This window comes from Entelurus aequoreus, linkage group LG14, assembly GCF_033978785.1.
Source record: "Entelurus aequoreus isolate RoL-2023_Sb linkage group LG14, RoL_Eaeq_v1.1, whole genome shotgun sequence".
In the NCBI taxonomy this organism is placed as follows: Eukaryota; Metazoa; Chordata; class Actinopteri; order Syngnathiformes; family Syngnathidae; genus Entelurus; species Entelurus aequoreus.
This window is the reverse complement of record NC_084744.1, coordinates 24,950,148-24,970,800: the sequence shown is the minus strand read 5'-3', so window position 1 is coordinate 24,970,800 and position 20,653 is coordinate 24,950,148. Positions and strand designations below refer to the sequence as shown.

General features: G+C 39.1%; 1 protein-coding gene across 2 annotated transcripts in view; it reads right to left on the bottom strand.

The window, feature by feature from the left end:
• The window catches only part of LOC133664568 (Y+L amino acid transporter 2-like), a 49,008-nt gene that overhangs the window by 25,593 nt on the left and 2,762 nt on the right, over positions 1-20,653 (bottom strand). The window contains exons 2-5 of one of the 2 annotated variants that reach the window (XM_062069288.1): positions 12,220-12,743; positions 4,832-4,957; positions 4,590-4,734; positions 3,773-3,896 (exon numbers count right to left, since the gene is read on the bottom strand). In XM_062069288.1, coding sequence (XP_061925272.1) covers positions 3,773-3,896; positions 4,590-4,734; positions 4,832-4,957; positions 12,220-12,733 — 909 coding nt within the window. In that variant the 5' untranslated portion in view covers positions 12,734-12,743. Of the gene's footprint in view, positions 1-3,772; positions 3,897-4,589; positions 4,735-4,831; positions 4,958-12,219; positions 12,747-20,653 lie in introns of both variants that reach the window. The other variant, XM_062069289.1, reaches the window with a different exon arrangement.

Genomic DNA, 20,653 nt, shown 5'->3' with positions numbered 1-20,653 from the left:
ATCCACTACAAGTGTTTTACTTGTTTTAAGGGTTTTGGTCCTAAATGATCTCATTAAGATATTACAGTTTGTTGCTGAGATGTGATGACCTATATTGAGTAAAACATGCTTGAAACTAGAATATAAACTGTTGCAAAGCTGTGTCATCAACACTCACAAGTATAAAACTGCTTTTTCAAAGTAATAATTTCTTATTTTAGCATGAAATTTAAAAAAAACATGACTTTGACACAATTTTGTCTCATAATTAAAACACATGAAAGCCAAATGGACTTTGCTGTTTTAGTTTCAATGAAACAATAGAAAAAACAAATATGAGACCTTTTTTTCTCAATATGTTGAAAAATATTCTTAAATGAAGTAAATGCTAGTGCCATTATCTTGACATAATGATATGCGCTCAGCATTATATTTCTTGAAACCAGCAAACTTACACTAAAAACTAGTTTATTTTTCTTAATGGAAAGGCAAAAAGGCAACGCTCAGGCAAATCATATTGTCTAAAAATGCATTTTCCCATCGATAACATGACATGATCGCGCCAAGTGCGTTCTCTTTCAGTCAATTAGTGAGCAAGGAATATATGTATGTATATATATTTTATTTTTATTTTTTTTTACAGTCCGGCCGCCGGCCAATTTTTTTTTTATTGTAATTTTGTGCCAACAATAGCCTACTATCATATAGTAGTACAGTTGGCACAAACTGATGTTTTAACTAATATTTAAACATTTCACATGTGACATTTCTAACAATTTTGAACAGAAATAGTTCATGCACATTCAGATAAATTATTCAAAATTACAATAAAAAAAAAATTGGCCGGACTGTAAAAGAAATAAAAATAAAATATATACATATATTTCTTGCTCACTAATTGACTGAAAGAGCACGCACTTGGCGCAATGATGTCATGTTATCGATGGGAAAATGCATTTTTAGACTATATGATTTGCTTGAGCATTGCCTTTTTGCCTTTCCATTAAGAAAATATATAATATAGAACAACGACGATAAAGTTCGCAACTTTTGGTCGATGATAAAAAAAGCCTTGCCTATACCGGAAGTAGCGTGACGTCACAGGAGGAAGGATTCCTCACAATTCCCTGTTGTTTACAAGGGAGCGAGAGAGATTCGGACCGAGAAAGCGACGATTACCCCATTAATTTGAGCAAGGATGAAAGATTCGTGGATGAGGAACGTTAGAGTGAAGGACTAGAGAGGCAGTGCAGGGTGTATCTTTTTTCGCTCTGACCGTAACTTAGGTACAAGGTCTCATTGAATTCCACACTCTCTCCTTTTTCTATTGTGGATCACGGATTTGTATTTTAAACCACCTCGGATACTATATCCTCTTGAAAATGAGAGTCGAGAACGCGAAATGGACATTCACAGTGACTTTTATCTCCACGACAATACATCGTTGACGCACTTTAGCTACGGAGCTAACGTGATAGCATCGGGCTCAAATGTAGATAGAAACAAAATAAAAAAAACCCTGACTGGAAGGATAGACAGAAGATCAACAATACTATTAAACCATGAACATGTAAATACACGGTTAATAATTTCCAGCTTGGCAAAGCTTAACAATTGAAACTAACTTAGCTACGGAGCTAACGTGATAGCATCAGGCTCAAATGCAGATAGAAACAAAATTTTAAAAAACCCTGACTGGAAGGATAGACAGAAGATCAACAATACTATTAAACCATGAACATGTAAATACACGGTTAATAATTTCCAGCTTGGCAAAGCTTAACAATTGAAACTAACTTAGCTACGGAGCTAACGTGATAGCATCAGGCTCAAATGCAGATAGAAACAAAATTTTAAAAAACCCTGACTGGAAGGATAGACAGAAGATCAACAATACTATTAAACCATGAACATGTAAATACACGGTTAATAATTTCCAGCTTCGCGAAGCTTAACAATTGAAGCTAACTACGGAGCGGCGGCGGCGGGCGTTGTAGCTTTCGACGACACCCCGGCCGCCATCAGAGTCGGCAAGAAACATATATTTCCCCAAAGTTACGTACGTGACATGCACATAGCGACACGCACGTACGGGCAAGCGATCAAATGTTTGGAAGCCAAAGCTGTACTCGCGGTAGTGCGTCTGCTATCCAGCTCAAACACAACACAACCTCCTGATTGTGTTGCTGTAGTCCGCCGCTAATACACCGATCGCACCTACAACTTTCTTATTTGCAGTCTCCATTGTTCATTAAACAAATTGCAAAAGATTCACCAACACAGATGTCCAGAATACTGTGGAATTGTTCGATGAAAACAGAGCAGTTTGTATGGTGACGCATTGGGTACGAATACTTCCGTTGCCGTCGTGACGTCATGCGCATACGTCATCATACATAGACGTTTCCAACCGGAAGTTTAGCTGGAAATTTAAAATTGCACTTTATAAGTTAACCCGGCCGTATTGGCATGTGTTGCAATGTTAAGATTTCATCATTGATATATAAACTATCAGACTGCGTGGTCGGTAGTAGTGGGTTTCAGTAGGCTTTTAACATTTTTTGTTAAAATAAAGCCAATAATACCATTGTTTGTCCATCCATCCATCCATTTTCTACCGCTTATTCCCTTCGGGGTCGCGGGGGGCGCTGGAGCCTATCTCAGCTACAATCGGGCGGAAGGCGGGGTACACCCTGGACAAGTCGCCACCTCATCGCAGGCCCAACACATTTGTGTTCCCCTTTATTTAGAAAAGTACAGAAAAGTACCGAAAAGTATCTAAATATATTTTGGTGCCGGTATCAATAACAAAATATTGGTATCGGGACAACAGTAGTGTCTGCTTGTAAGTACTCTGTGATTGTGTGCTGGTAAACGGTCTTGTAAAAAACAAATATGGCAAACCGGTACTTTTCAAATGGAGTATAGTACCGTTTTTGATTTATTAGTACCGCGATACTATACTAGTACCGGTATACCGTACAACCCTACAATAGACTAATAGCTTCTGTCTGCTCTTGCTCTTATGGTTCAATAGTTATTTCTGATCATGCAACGGTTGTTGTCGACATCTCCCTCCCAGGCAGGCCAATATGTCACACTCACCCTGGCGCTTCATTCCCTCTTTGCTCCGTGAGTCAGATTTATTACGTCTATTAATAACAGTATCGACTTGTTCACCTCAACCAACATGAATGAAGAGGTGTCCGCATCAACAATTTGGGAGGCATGCAAGGCATATCTTCATGGGCAGGAACTCTCCTAATCTGCCTACACAAGAAAGACTGCTAATGAAAAGAGAGGGCATCCATCAAAAAGTATCACAGAGTTGCAGGATAGATGTGCGATGTCGCCTGATGCTGGTCCACTTAAAGAATTACTCACTAAAAAAGCAGAATTTGATATCATGGCATCAGCAGCATTACTAAGAACACGCTTACAATATAGCCCAGGAAAGGTAGTACATATTATATTTATGTGCTGCATGACGAAACAGCACAGGTTGAATTATACGTTGCCACAATTGTGGAGGGAAAGGGAAATGAGTGTCTCATGGTGACAGCCAGTATACACGCAAAAACCTCATTTAAATAGGACTGTCTTTATCAATTGTACAGGCAGTCTTAGTAGATCATGCCACATGTGCATTTTTTTTTTTACTTTGCAAACACAATTTGGCACGTGTTTTTTTGGATTTTAGTAGATCAGGCCCTTAGTTGAAACCATCACATGTTGACTGAAAGTATTCCAAACACACGCAGGACTATATTTAGCGCGACTGTTGACGCCTCACCACAGCAACAGCATCACTGGCCAGCAGAGAAGGCATGTCTAGGACCACGTAGTACGCCACGTTGGTCAGCAGGTAGATGATGGTCACTATGGGCATGGAGATGGCGATGGCAAGCGGTAGATTCCTGTAGGAGCAGTAGAACACCATAAAATAATTAAAATTGGCATGTGATCTATTTTTTTTTTTTTTTAAGAATTTAAGATTTTAAAATAATTGATGCATAATAGACTTAGACAAACTTTAATGATCCACAAGGGAAATTGTTCCACACAGTAAAGTGTATTATCCACATTACTGTTAGAATAATCATGTATATATATTATCACACAACTTTAGTATGCTTAAAGTCCGTTGCTATAGTTATTAGCTATTGTGCTCAAGCTGTATTTTTCCTATCTGTGCAAGAACAAAACTTCTTCTTCGGCCTCAGTCGTGGATGTTATCTTTGTTTTAGCCCGTTAACAGCCAAGGACTTCAAGGACCTCAACGAAGATAAGACGACAGCACGCAGACGAAGCAGAGACAAGGCGAAATCACAAGTCCCCAGCACATTCCGTCACGTATTGTGTGTACTGGACCTGCTTTGCATGATATATGTGACCACTCCTTTTAGAGGCGGCCTCAGTGATGTTGACTAGGGAACTCCTGAATAAATAGAGGGACGCAGGAGCTGTACCTTAGAGCGTAGGGCGAGACTGTGACTAAGTGTGCAGCGCCATGCGTTCTCCTCATGAGCTAAATTGAACTCTGTCTCTGCATGATTCCTTGCTTCTTGTCTGATTAATAGATGTCATCAGTGTTTGAACCTGACAATTACCTCTCTGGATTCTGAATCTCCTCCGTGACAAAGTTAAGCGTGTCCCAGCCCGAATAGGAGAACAGTGCGGAGTAGAGGGCCAAGGCTATGGCCCCGGGATCAGTGGAGGATCCTTCAAACGGACTCTCAAAGCTCTTACTCTCTCCTAGACAAAGACAAAATGAGGTTTAAAACTTGCAATGGAAGCTTATTCTTAATTTGTAATACTTCTACATTTGGTTTGTTGATGAAGTGCAACTTACCGCCAAATAATTTCAGAATTCCTACCATTATGATGAGGAGGAGGGATGAGAGCTTAGCGTAAGTGAAGATGTCCTGGATCATGGTCCCCCACTTCACGTAGGCACAGTTGATGTAGATGAGCATGCCTGGAGGAGCCACAATAGAAGCACAAAATATTAATATCAAGTGGATAAAAACACAACAGATATCATAAGACTAGAATGAGTGTGTATTCAGACAACACGCTGTGTTTAGGGCTCTGCGGTCTGTTTGGGGCCCAACTTTGCTTGTAAAAAGTCAATGAATGAATGACGGGGCTCTTCATATTCAGTAAGGAAAGGCTCCGTTCCTTGGTGAATGTCGCGTGAGAGGAAAAGGAGCGGTTAATCATTTTGCAATGCCGTCTTCTGGAAATGATGGAAAGCGCCATTAATGCTGTGGTCAAAGATGCAAGTGCCACAAAACACATTTTAAGATATTCAAGACTCGACTGCCGTCTGGCGGCTAAATATCCTTAAAGGCCTACTGAAACCCACTACTACCGACCACGCAGTCTGATAGTTTATATATCAATGATGAAATCTTAACATTGCAACACATGCTAATACGGTCGGGTTAGATTAGTAAAGTGCAATTTTAAATTTCCCGCGAAATATCCTGCTGAAAACGTCTCGGTATGATGACGTTTGCGCGTGACGTCACGGATTGTAGCGGACATTTTGGGACACCATTGTGGCCAGCTATTAAGTTGTCTTGTTTTCATCGCAAAATTCCACAGTATTCTGGACATCTGTGTTGGTGAATCTTTTGCAATTTGTTTAATGAACAATGGAGACAGTAAAGAAGAAAGCTGTAGGTGGGAAGCGGTGTATTAGCGGCCGGCTGCAGCAACACAAACACGTAGCCGGTGTTTCATTGGCCTGTGGAGAACTGGGACAACAGAGACTCTTACCAGGAGGACTTTGAGTTGGATACGCGGTACCGTGAGTACGCAGCTGTGGCTTCCAAACATTTGGTCGCTTGCCCGTACGAGCGAGCCGCTATGTGCATGTCACGTACGTAACTTTGGGGACTTTGGGGAAATATATGTGCTGTATAAACTTTGCGGAGGTGAACGGTACTTTGGGCTGTGGGATTGAGTGTGTTGTGCGGGTGTTTTATTTGTATTCGCGGGTTATATGGACGGGAGGGGGGAGGTGTTTGTTATGCGGGATTAATTTGTGGCATATTAAATATAAGCCTGGTTGTGTTGTGGCTAATAGAGTATATATATATGTCTTGTGTTTATTTACTGTTTTAGTCATTCCCAGCTGAATATCAGGTCCCACCCGCCTCTCACAGCATCTTCCCTATCTGAATCGCTTCCACTGCCCTCTAGTCCTTCACTCTCACTTTCCTCATCCACAAATCTTTCATCCTCGCTCAAATTAATGGGGTACAAATTAATGGGGTAATCGTCGCTTTCTCGGTCCGAATCGCTCTCGCTGCTGGTGGCCATGATTGTAAACAATGTGCAGTTGTGTGGAGCTCCTCAACCTGTGACGTCACGCTACTTCCGGTACAGGCAAGGCTCCATTACGGTCTTTTTGGCGTCACTTCCTCTCCGAACTCAGTTTGTAAACGATCGATGAGTCCATACAAAGCTAAGAGCCGGAGATTCAAGAAATACACGGCACACTTACCCGTGTAAAAAATTATCCAAGGAGGGGAACCTTAAACGATGGGTTAGTGTGGCTAAATAATTATTCGTTCAAGGAGTTATCCGGCTTAATGTAGACAGGGCCTTAGTGTTATTTTAAAGAGTAGTGTTTTGGGGGCTCTGAAGACTGGATGTACTGACAGACTCATAGTCAAAAAGGTGGAGTTCTATGGGTGTTGATTATCTTCGCTTTTTTTCGTTAAACCATAAATGGCAGGTTATTGTGATAGTCCATATAACTCATCCCTACTGGCCAGGTGTGGCCTGGTGGGCCTTGAATTTGACACCTGAGGTTGAAATGCCTTAAATGACCATTACAGTAATAACAGGAAACTAACAATTGATTCCTTCAGTATTTGCCGTATAATTCTAATACAGTAACAACAAGTTGTAAGGAAAATAATCTTGCAAGTGCAAACATTCTGAATCAGAGCAGTTGTGCACAGACAACATATCTTTGGGCGGACATCCAGCCCCTGTTATCCTGGCAAGAAAGTTTCTCTCCACCAGAACCTCCTCTGTTTTTAGGTCAACTCTGTAGCGCTGTGCAAGTTTGTTTACACTTCTATCATCTTTGCAACCTTTCCCTGTTTGCAAGTGGTCTGCTAAAACTGTCCTTATGTGTTTGGCCATCTCATGCGGAAAGAGGTTCTAAAGCTTTCTTACTCTTCCACTTTCAACCCACTAAGCACCCCACTAAGCACTTTAAGTTGATGATTACTTCTATGTGTAGAAATCTTTATTTATAATTGAATCACTTGTTTATTTTTCAACAAGTTTTTAGTTATTTTTATATCTTTTTTTCCCAAATAGTTCAAGAAAGATCACAACAAATGAGCAATATTTTGCACTGTTATACAATTTAATAAATCAGAAACTGATGACATAGTGCTGTATTTTACTTTTTTATCTCTTTTTTTTCAACCAAAAATGCTTTGCTCTGATTAGGGGGTACTTGAATTTAAAAAAAATTCACAGGGGGTACATCACTGAAAAAAGGTTGAGAACCACTGCTTTAAACTGTTGGCTCAAACCCAAATCAATAAAACAAAATCAAAAGAGCGTCATTAAACGCTTTGCACTTTCTTTTGATTTCAAAACTAAGGTTCAATACTGAGCGATTGAATACAATTTCTGCGTCTCTTGTGTGCTGCTCGCGCACCTGTGTCAGATTGATTTTCAAGGCGACAGCAAGCATTGATTGCGTCACCGCTCAAAACCAACAAAAATGTGACATTTGTAGTTTGTATGTATGTATGTGTATGTATATATATGTATATATATATATATATATATATATATACATATATATATATATATATATATATATATATGTATATATATATATATATATATATATATATATATACATACATTTTATGTATGTATGTATGTATGTATCTATGTATGTATGTATATATATATATATATATATATATATATATATATATATATATATATATATATATATATATATATATATATATATATATATATATATATATATATATATATATATATATATATATATATACATATATATACATATATATATATATATATATATATATATATATATATATATATATATATATATATATATATATATATATATATATATATATATATATATATATATATATATATATATTAGGGCTGCAACAACTAATCCATTAAATCGATTAAAATCGATTATAAAAATAGTTGCCGATTAATTTAGTCATCGATTCGTTGGATCTATGCTATGCGCATGCGTAGAGGCTTTTTATTTTTTTTTTTTATTTTTTTTTTTTAAATAAACCTTTATTTATAAACTGCAACATGTACAAACAGCTGAGAAACAATAATCAAAATAAGTATGGTGCCAGTATGCTGTTTTTTTTCAATAAAATACTGGAAAGGATAGAAATGTAGTTTGTCTCTTTTATCCGATTATTAATCGATTAATCGAAGTAATAATCGACAGATTAATCGATTATCAAATTAATCGTTAGTTGCAGCCCTAATATATATATATATATATATATATATATATATATATATATATATATATATATATATATATACACACACATATATATATATACATACATAAAATGTATGTATGTATGTATATATATATGTCTATATATATATATATATATATATATATATATATATATATATATATATATATATATATATATATATATATATATATATATATATATATATATATATAGTGGCGTGCCGTCACTAGAGGCAGGGGAGGCACGGCCTCACCTGCCATCATGGAAAGAAAAAAACAGTAAAAAAAACAAAACAAATTAATTAAATTGTTATATGTATCCAGTGATTATACTAAAGTTATTTTCCATTTAACTTCACCAGTTTTAGATTATTTTTATTTTTATTTTCACATTTGCCGTTCAAATACTGAGAAGAGACGGTGAGGTGATCAGCAGCCAGTTGAGGCACGTCACCCAGTTGTGCCTCAACATGGATTGTGCGCAATGATTCGGCTAGCTGCTGGCCTGCTGTGCAGTGAGACCGTATTGCTATATGAATTATATTATACATTTCCATAGTTTAGTTAGCTGAGGTATATAATGTACAGTGTATTTTGTCAACAACTGTATGTGTGTAACGTATTTCTTGTGCTGAGCGATCATAAATCTGCTGCGAAGACACACTGTGAGAGGCTCGCCTCATAACCCCGCCTCCTGGTGCCAAGCACCTCCGCCGACGGGAGCGCCACACCAACCAAAGCCCACACCCTAACCCTCCACGTGCAAGACCGAATCCACCCCAAAAAAAGTCACTTAACAAGAAGCCAAAAAGTGCAAAAACAACAATGCTCGCGCCGGAGGAGCTGCGAACGACCGCAGGGACACAACATTAGGTACACCTGCAGACTGCAGCACGGATTTCATATTTCATTCATTTACAACTCCTCCAACACGAACACCACTGTTCCCGCACTAATAAGTAAAGGTAAGACCATAATAAAGTTTTTTTAATTAAATGTGCTTTTTTGTGTGCTACAGTTTCTAAGTGTAAAGTTAAAGTTAAGTTAAAGTACCAATTGTCACACACACACTAGGTGTGGTGAAATTTGTCCTCTGCATTTGACCCATCCCCTTGTTCACCCCCTGGGAGGTGAGGGGAGCAGTGGGCAGCAGCGGCGCCGTGCCTGGGAATCATTTTTGGTGATTTAACCCCCAGTTCCAACCCTTGATGCTGAGTGCCAAGCAGGGAAGAATGCTGGTATGAGCTTTTAAACATAACCCATTAACTGCTGCCAATCAAATGGTGAATAAGATACTCTTTAGGGTTCATATGTTTGTAAATCTGACTGTGATGAAGTCAGTGCCTCACCAGCCATGAACCTCACCGCACGTCACTGCGACTTGTCCAGGGTAGGGTTGTACGGTATACCGGTACTAGTATAGTATCGCGGTACTAATGAATCAAAAGTTGTTTAAAAAGTACCGGTTTGCCATATTAATTTTGTCGTCACTTCATGACATTGCTGGTGTTACAAGCAGAGGAGCATGTTCGGCAGTGCGCACACATGGAGCACTTACAAGCAGACACAGTGTTAGAATAATTTTATCTAAGTTATCACAAAAACTTTGTGTTGAAATAAGTTCCCAGCGAGAAGACCAAAAGCTGTCTTTGAACCTACCAAGAAGAATGCTTGTAAAACTCCACTGTGTAGGGGGGGAAGCAACATGAAGGTGTTCTGTTTTCTTTCATGTATTGTAATCAACAGAAAGATATTGTTTTAACCCAAGGACTACAAAGCGGAGAGAAGGCAGGATCTGCCCAAGTTCCAGACGACCTCTTTTTGAACCTCTTTTTTAACTCTTTTACGACCTCTTTTTTGAACCGACCTTTTCTGTGAACTGTTTACGACCTTTTCTGTGAACTGCTTACGACCCTCGTTCTTTACAGCTATGGCCATGTGGTCAGGGAAGGTCCAAATAAAAGAAGGAGGCGTGCAATCTTTTGGCAGAGCGTAATGACACTGTACTAGGGTACAGATGTCCAAGCTTCTCTCCTCAAATTGAGCCCAATTTAATTATGTCTCTGTTTAATTAATTGCTTCTTGTCTTGTTTAATAGATGTCCTCAGTGTTTGAACCTGACACACAGTGTGTAGACAGAAAATGGAGAACAGACGCATACTGATAAAGGTGAAGTTATAACAATGGAACGCCCTCAGGAAGAGGTGCTTTAAAAGATGGCTAGCTAGTTAGTGGCTAATGTCCAGCTGCAATCGGCAGTGTTTTAGCTTCTTCTAAAATCACTAATCCTCGCCTCCATGACGACAAATAAAGTATGTTTTATACAAGTTTCATCCCTTTAGGGACCAGGAATACCTAAACACGCTTCACTACACACCGTAAGAGGATATATAAGCTCACCGGCGTCACAATGTAAACAAACGCCATGGGTGGATCTACACCTGACATCCACTGTAATGATACCAAATTCAAGAGCGTATCTAGTCGATGCTACTATGATTACATCAATATTTTTTTATCACAACAAAATCTTTTTAAATTCATATTATGTTTATAAACTCAGGAAATACATCCCTGGACACATGAGGACCTAAATCATGACCAATGTATGATCCTGTAACTACTTGGTATCGGATCGATACCTAAATTTGTGGTATCATCCAAAACTAATGTAAAGTACCCAAACAACAGAAGAATAAGTGATTATTACATTTTAACAGAAGAGTAGATAGAACACGTTGAAACGGAAAATAGGCAGATATTAACAGTAAAGGCGGGCGGTATAGCTCGGTTGGTAGAGTGGCCTTGCCAGCAACTTGAGGGTTCCAGGTTCGATCCCCGCTCCTGCCAACCTAGTCACTGCCGTTGTGTCCTTGGGCAAGACAGTTTACCCACCTTCTCCCAGTGCCATCCACTCTGGTTTAAAAAAGTACCTTAGATACTGGGTTTCACAATGTAAAGCGCTTTGAGTCACGAGAGAAAAGCGCTATATAAATATAATTGACTTCACATTTGTTAGAATAATTGCATCTGAGTTATCACAAAAACTTTGTGTTTCAATGAGTTCCCGGCGAGAAGCCAAAACATGTCATTGAACCTACCAAGAAGAAGGCTTGTAAAACTCCACTGTTTAGGGGGGAAGCAACATGAAGGTGTCCTGTTTCTTTCATGTATCGTAATCAACAGAAATATATTGTCTCGACCCAAGAACTACAAAAGCGAAGAGGAAGCAGGACCAGACTCCCCTCCAGGCACCGCTTCTTTGAACTGTTTTACGACCTTTTCTGTAAACTGTTTACGACCTTTTCTTTTGAACTGTTCTGTAACCAAAGGCTACACTGTTTACGACCCACGTCCCTTAGAAACAGCTGTTGCCATGTAATCAGGGAAAGTCCAAATAAAAAGAGGTGGCGTACAATCTTTCACCAGAGCGTGTTGAGACACTGTTCAAGGGGTACAGTGTCCAGGCGTCTCTCCTCAAATTTAGCCAAATTGAATTCTGTCTCTGTTTAATTCTTTGCTTCTTGTCTTGTTTAATAGATGTCATCAGTGTTTGAACCTGACAACATTCACTTCACAAGCGGTAGATAATGGATGGATGGATGGCTGTATATTGTTTTTGCCTGCAGTAAAAAGTCACTAGATGTGTTATTCCTGCAAAAACATGGTTATGAGACGCTGAGTAATTAAAGAGGTCTTACACAGGCAGGTTGCAGCTATGAGGCGCACGGCGTTGGGAGGGGCATCGCAGGTGGTGTAGTAGGCCTCCACCAGGTAGTTGGCGAATGTCAGCGAAATGATGGCCTGGCTGGCCGGCTCGATGAGCAGGATGGACGTCCACAGGCGGATGAAGGCCAGAAAGCCGCCAAAGGACTCCAGGATGTATGCGTAACTGGCTCCGGACTTGGTGATGGTGGTGCCCAGCTCAGCGTAACACAAGGCCCCAAACACCGAGAAGATGCCTCCGAGGGCCCAGATGAGCAAGGAGAGTCCATACGAGGCGCTGTGCATCAAGACTCCCTTTGGGGAGACGAAGATCCCCGAGCCGATCATGTTGCCCACGATGAGACAGATGCCGTTAACGAGGGAGATTTCTCTCTTCAGCTGCACTTTGTCATCTTGTGGGGCCTTCAAGTCCTCTTCAGATGCAACGCGGCGTCTTGGGCACATGGTCTGGGACATGGCCTCCACCTTCTGTCGTAAGGGATCCCCCATTTTTATGGCTCTGCTGGGGAAGTAGAGCAAGAACTTAGACACTTTGAAGCATAGGCGCCCATCTACATTTCTGCCAGTAGGTGCTCGGTGTGTGTGTATTACCAATATTTTGGTACCGGTACCAAAAGTATTTCGGTACTTTTCGGTACTTTTCTAAATAAAGGGGACCACAAAAAATGTCAATATTGGCTTTATTCTAACAAAAAAATCTTAGGGTACATTAAAGGCCTACTGAAACCCACTACTACCGACCACGCAGTCTGATAGTTTTTATATCAATGATGAAATCTTAACATTGCAACACATGTCAATACGGCCGGGTTAACTTATAAAGTGCAATTTTAAATTTCCCGCGAAACTTCCGGTTGAAAACGTCTATGTATGATGACGTATGTGCGTGACGTCAATCGTTGAACCGGAAGTATTGGTACACCATTGAATCCAATACAAAAAAGCTCTGTTTTCATCTCAAAATTTCACAGTATTCTGGACATCTATGTTGGTGAATCTTTTGCAATTTGTTTAATGAACAATGGAGACTGCAAAGAAGAAAGTTGTAGGTGGGATCGGTGTATTAGCGGCGGACTACAGCAACACAACCAGGAGGACTTTGAGATGGATAGCAGACGCGCTAGCCGGCGACCTCACCTTGACTTCCTCCGTCTCCGGGTCGCCGACCGCATCTATGATCGTCGCTCCGTCGATCGCTGGAACGCAGGTGAGCACGGGTGTTGATGAGCAGTTGAGGGCTGGCGTAGGTGGATAGCTAATTGTTTTTAGCATAGCTCTGTAGAGGTCCTGTTGCTAAGTTAGCTTCAATGGCGTCGTTAGCAACAGCATTGTTAAGCTTCGCCAGGCTGGAAAGCATTAACCGTGTAGTTACATGTCCATGGTTTAATAGTATTGTTGATTTTCTGTCTATCCTTCCAGTCAGGGGTTTATTTATTTTGTTTCTATCTGCATTTAAGCCCGACGTGCTATCACGTTAGCTCCGTAGCTAAAGAGCTTCGCCGATGTATTGTCGTGGAGATAAAAGTCACTGTGAATGTCCATTTCGCGTTCTCGACTCTCATTTTCAAGAGGATATAGTATCCGAGGTGGTTTAAAATACAAATCCCTGATCCACAATAGAAAAAGGAGAAAGTGTGGAATCCAATGAACCCTTGTACCTAAGTTACGGTCAGAGCGATAAAAGATACGTCCTGCACTGCACTCTAGTCCTTCACTCTCACGTTCCTCATCCACGAATCTTTCATCCTCGCTCAAATTAATGGGGTAATCGTCGCTTTCTCGGTCCGAATCGCTCTCGCTGCTGGTGTAAACAATGGGGAAATGTGAGGAGCCTTTCAACCTGCGACGTCACGCTACTTCCGGTTCAGGCAAGGCTTTTTTTATCAGCGACCAAAAGTTGCGAACTTTATCGTCGATGTTCTCTACTAAATCCTCTCAGCAAAAATATGGCAATATCGCGAAATGATCAAGTATGACACATAGAATGGATCTGCTATCCCCGTTTAAATCAAAAAAATTCATTTCAGTAGGCCTTTAAACATATGTTTCTAATTGCAATTTTGTCCTTCAATAAAATAGTGAACATACAAGACAACTTGTCTTTTAGTAGTAAGTAAACAAACAAAGACTCCTATTTTAGCTGCTGATGTATGCAGTAACATAATGTGTCATTTATCAATCTATTATTTTGTCAACATTATTAAGGCTAAACTGTAAAAATGAATTAATAATCTACTTGTTTATTTACTGTTAATATCTCCTTATTTTCTGTTTCAACATGTCCTATCTACACTTCTGTTAAAATGTAATAATCACTTATTCTTCTGTTGTTTGATACTTTACATTAGTTTTGGATGATACCACAAATGTGGGTATCAATCCGATACCGAGTTGTTACAGGATCATACATTGGTCATATTCAAAGTCATGTGCCCAGGGACATATTTCTTGAGTTTATAAACATAATATAATTTTTTTTTAAACGAAAGAAGATTTTGTGATTCTAAAAAACATCGATGTTATCATAGTAGTATCGACTACACACTCTTGTACTTGGTATCATTACAGTGGATGTTAGGTGTAGATCCACCAACGTCGTTTGTTTATATTGTAGCCTCCCGGAAGAGTTGGTGCTGCAGGGAATTCTGGGAATTTGTAATGCAGCTGAGATAGGCTCAGGCTCCAGCACCCCCCGCGACCCCTAACGGGATAAGCGGTAGAAAATGGATGGATGGATGTTCTGTAGTGTTTATGTTGTTTTGCGGTGAAAATATTCATCCAAAATGTGTTTGTCGCTGTTGTTTAGTGTGGTTTCACTATATGGCAGATGTTTATGACAGTGTTGGCATTGTTCATACTGCCACCCTTAGTGTGACATGTATGGCTGTTGACTAAGTATGGCCTTCATTCGCTCGTGTGCAGTGTGTTCAAAGTCAGGATGATTGAGTCATTAGTTCATTATTGGGCACAATTAAATCTTGGCTAGGCTTTGTTAATTAATGACCACATGATTTGTGACTTTTCTATTATGTAAATCAGACCAAACTCGCCACAAAATTAACAACAACAAGATTGATTATTGAAAAATTATTTTAAAGATTGAAAGTTGCCATCAATCCCACGTGGGTGCTCGGCATTGTCCATATAAGGTCATGTTACTCTCATAACGTCCAAAAATTCTAAACTACCGTGAATTCCGGACTATAAGCCACAATTTTTTTTTACTACGCTTATAAAATGTTTATGGATTTTTCTTAGCTTGCTGTCATAATGCCAATATTTTGTCATAAAACAAGAAATGACACAGAATAGGTGTGTTATTGTTTGTGCCATGGACGAGTTTGTGCACTGCAGGTGCTGCTGTGCTGCATTGCCTTTCTGTTTAGAGCAGGGGTGTCCAAACTTTTTCCACTGAGGGCCGCACATTGAAAAATCAAAGCAAGCGGGGGCCATTTTGATATTTTTTATTTCAAAAACCAATACAATATATGTATAAAAAATATACATTTAGGCCTCCACTCAAGCTTGATCCCGGGGACCCCAAAGGGTTTTGGTCAAAAAAATATATAAAAAATGTGTCATTATTCAGTATTATTATTATTCAAGTTTTAAATCTCTAGATCAACATTAGGTCTGTCTGTCAATATAACGTTTTTAAAGATTAAAGTTGTATGTTCTTTTTTGTCAAAGAAAACCCATTTTTTTAATGGAAAAAATACAAAATATGCAATATAGTGGAATATTTGAGATTATATAATAATTGGAGCCTTAAAAAGGTCAACAACTCATAACACCGTTGATTTTAATTCATTATTATTTTTTAAGCAATGACACTTAAAAACAAATCACACTAAAATTATTGGGGATCCAAAAGGGTCCTACTCATTAAAGTGTTAAAAAATAAATTATATTTTTTTTCACTGTTTACTTTGAACACAATATTCTCGAGATCAACTTCAGATCTATCCGTCAATTATATGTTGTATTTTTGTTTGAGTTTTTTGTTTGTTCGTTTGAGGCCCTTCTTTTAAAAAATAGCTCAGTTTTTTTATATGGCGAACACAAAATATGCAACATTTTCCCCAAAAAATATCTCAAAGTGGATTATCTAATGTGACGTAATTGAAGCCTTGAATAGGTCAATAATTCATAATGACATTGATTTTGATTCATTATTATTTTTTAAAGAAATAAACAGCCTGCATGGCAGCTTTGTGTTATTAGAGTAAACATTGCAACATTTTCTTGTTACATTTCACGTTTGCTCTTTTATACCACTTTTTATGTTTTTATTTTTTTCAATCGTATTTTTAAAATGTGCCGTGGGGCCGTTAAAAAATGACCTGCGGGCCGCAAATGGCCCCCGGGCCGCACTTTGAACACCCCTGGTTTAGAGCCTATGTGTCAAACTCATTTTAGATCAGGGGCTACATGGAGAAAAATCTACTCCCAAGTGGGCCGGACTGGTAAAATCACTGCACGATAACTTAAAAATAAAGACGACTTCAGATTGTTTTCTATGTTTAAAAAAAGAACAAGCACATTCTGAAGATGTATATGTATATGAAATGTATATGTATATGAAAATGTACAAATCAAAATGTTGTTTTTTTGTTTTTTTCCACTTACATGTTGCGGTTAATAGTATTATATCTTTATTTGTCGTTATTTATACTTTCTGAATAAATTATGTGATAATGTTCATCAGTCAACTCATTGGTGTTAATTTTCAATCTATCAAAATAACAGAAATAATATCAAAATCAAATTACAGGATGTTATATATGTAGTTTGCAAAATGTTCCTCGACTGGTGCACTAAGATCATGTGGTTTATTTTGTTTACATATGTAGCATATTCTACAAAGAATTGCTTTTGCGACATCTAGTGGACACATTTAGAACAGCAGTTTCTTTCATTTAAACATGTTGGCTCATTTTTATACTTAGCAAACTCATCCCGCGGCCCGGATAAAACCCGCGAACAGGTTTTATCCAGGGCCGTACGTTTGACACCTAGGAGCTGAATCGGCCCGAAAATGAATTATCTATGGATAATATTTGATTAGTATTAGAACCGGCCCGCAGGTCACAGCCGCCTACTGCTGTTTTGCACGCACCAATACTCAATCAGTGTTGGTGCGAGGAATTTTCAAAATGGGGTCCCGGGGACCCCATCAAGTCATAAAAAATGGGGTCCCACAGTAAATTTTTGGAGTCCCACTTTTTTGTACCCGTTTTGAAAACAAATGATAAATGTATGCTTTATCCTGTTATAACTCACATTCTATATTGTGTTTTGGAAAACGGTTGTCATAAACGTTACTTAATTCATTAAAAAATAATAATGCAAAAGAAAACAAATGTTTATGCATATGTAAATGCAGAGGTGGGTAGAGTAGCCAAAAAAATTCATTTCAGTAGGCCTTTAATGCCATGATTTTAATAGTTTGGCCCGTGTGTTGCACAGATTTTCCTCCATGCATCCCCTGAGCTCAAAGTAGTTTGACACCCCTGGTTTAGAGCTTTTAACGGGAAGTAGAAGTCCTGTTCCGTCTTCTTGCCGTCCATAGCGTTTCTATTTGTATGAATTCTTCATTCATCACTCCAAGAAAAGTTTGTAGTTGTTACAATACAACTAAAACAATTCATACTTACTAAACCACCCCATGTGTGATGTCTGTAGCAGTGTTTTCATGCATATGTGTATGTGCTATCGTAATGTAATGAAGCTAGCGTTAGCTAACACATTTACAAGTGTCTTTGTTAGTCTTATTAGATTGCAATGTCATTATTTTTGTGTTGTTTCAGTTTCGTAAATTTACCAAAACCTCACCGTGGAGTTATTGAGTCTGTTTAGCTGATTTGGAGAAATATCTTACTGCCGCTTTACAGACACCGTTTAGAAGCAATTAGGGTATGTAAATAAACATTTACAAACTCTTTCTGTGTAAATACCTCATTTCACAATGTATATATCTGCAGCTAATAGTCCGGTGCGGCTAATATAGGGAATGTATTATTTATCTATTTTTAAATCAGTGGGTGCGGCTTATATGCCGGTGCGCTCTATAGTTCGGAAAATACGGTATGTATTCAGTTAACTATATGTTTATTTTTGTGGTAAAACATCCAGCGTCAGGCAGGTTTCAGGTGTTCAACTTTTACAGTTAATTAGTGGTGTTCCACTTAGGTCCTTACTTTTTCATCATTTGGGTCAGTTCAATAATCTTGTAAGAGACTTACATTTTTGCAGCGGACTCTTAAAAACACTAAAGTGCTGCTGCACAGATGCGGCCCCCAAAATAATTTAGTTGATAGGCTCCAGCAGCCTGTGCGACCCCGTAAGGGAAAAGCGGTAGAAAATGGATGGATGGATGGATTCCTTATCTACACAGACTTTGTCAGAAACTTGCTATGTACCGTCTTTTTTTGGTGATTGGCTACTTAAACCTGCACCTAAATATAACGGTGGTGACGGCGTGGCGCGGGTTGGGAGAGTGGCCGTGCCAGCAACCTGAGGGTTCTTGGTTCGATCCCCAGCTTCTACCAACCTAGTCACGGCCATTGTGTCCTTGAGCAAGACTCTTCACCCTTGCTCCTGATGGGTTGTGGTTAGGGCCTTGCATGGCAGCTCCCGCCATCAGTGTGTGAATGTGTGTGTGAATGGGTGAATGTGGAAATAGTGTCAAAGCGCTTTGAGTACCTTGAAGGTAGAAAAGCGCTATACAAGTATAACCCATTTACCATTTACCATAACACCGAGGTTAGTGACAAGAATGGGGATAATGAGGGCAGTCAGACATAGAAAGTATTTTTAAAAATGTTTTTAGTTGCCCCAAAACCTCTCACAAAACAAGATTAGTAAAGTTATTAATAAAGTAAGTTATTAATAAAGATTTCAGTGGCCTAGTGGAGTGTCCGACCTGAGATCGGTAGGTTGTGAGTTCAAACCCTGGCCGAGTCATACCAAAGACTATAAAAATGGGACCCATTACCTCCCTGCTTGGCACTCAGCATCAAGGGTTGGATTTGGGGGTTAAATCACCAAAAATGATTCCCGGGCACGGCACCTCCCAGGGGGTGAACAAGGGGATGGGTCAAATGCAGAGGACAAATTTCACCACACCTAGTGTGTGTGTGTGACAATCATTGGTACTTTAACTTTAACTTAACTTAAATACAACTTCTCCTGTTGTATTACCATATTTTTCAGACTACAAGACAAAAGTAAAATCCTTTTATTTATTCAAAGAGCGACAATGCACCTTATAACCCGGTGCGCCTGATGTAAGTATTAGTATTAGTTTTTAACACAAATATGTGAGGGGTCTGGTAAGATAAAGTGCAAACTCAGCAGAAAGGACGGACGGCAGGCAGAAACTATAAACTTTTTTCAAAAGTCTCTCGTTCGAACATGAGAGCTCTCTTCTTACCACCAGTCACGTGCACTTCAGAACAATAATGCCCTAGTCACATCCAGTCCAACTGTGCTAACAAAATAATAATAATAATCTTGCACTTGAAGTGAAGATTATTATTCATAATTTTTAACCTGGTCTGTGCAGCCACATGGTCCAATAATATTTATTTGTTAATCTACAATGCCGTATCTCTACCAAATAATACCGTGGGATACTTCTTCTGTTGTATTACCATGTTTTTCAGAATATAAAACAAACTTAAAATCCTTTTATTTATTCCAAGAGCGACAATGCACCTTATAACCTGGTCCGCCTGATGTACGCATTAGTTCCAGTTGCGCTTACCGACCTCGAAGCAATTTTATTCGGTACATGTTATAATGACAAGTGTGACCAGTAGATGGCAGTCACACATAAGAGATCCGTGAGAACTGCAAAGGGAAACCTGTTCATTAAATGATGCTAGCAAGTACCCGTACGCAAGCAAGTCCGAAACTTTTATGTTTCATTGAGAATATAGAACATTACACACAGGGCTTAAAAATCTGTCAAAATGTTTTAGTACAACTTTGGTAAGCTATGAGGCCGCACCGCTTGATGGATTGTTGGAGCATTGCGGCTACCATAGTCAGACGTACTGTGCTTCAACATACGGTATTATCGTGGTGACCCCAAAATGGCACCTGTTAGGAGACATTATCTGGCGTTTTGTTTCTCAATATTATGCAAAATCAACTTTTCTTACCTACTGGTTCCTGCTGATGTGTATTTGGGATCTACATCAGTCCCGAAAATTTCAGCGTGTCCGCCATTATAGTCTGCGCCATAGTCAATAAGTTCCTTCTTTCTCTCTATCCTCTTATCCTCCGCTGTTGCCATTTCTAATAGACTCGCTATGGAAGCGTTAAAAACTACCAGTACAACAAAGAGGACGGGGAGTCTGTCGAAGTGGAGCCACACAAGTAAGACCGCTTACAAAACGGCGC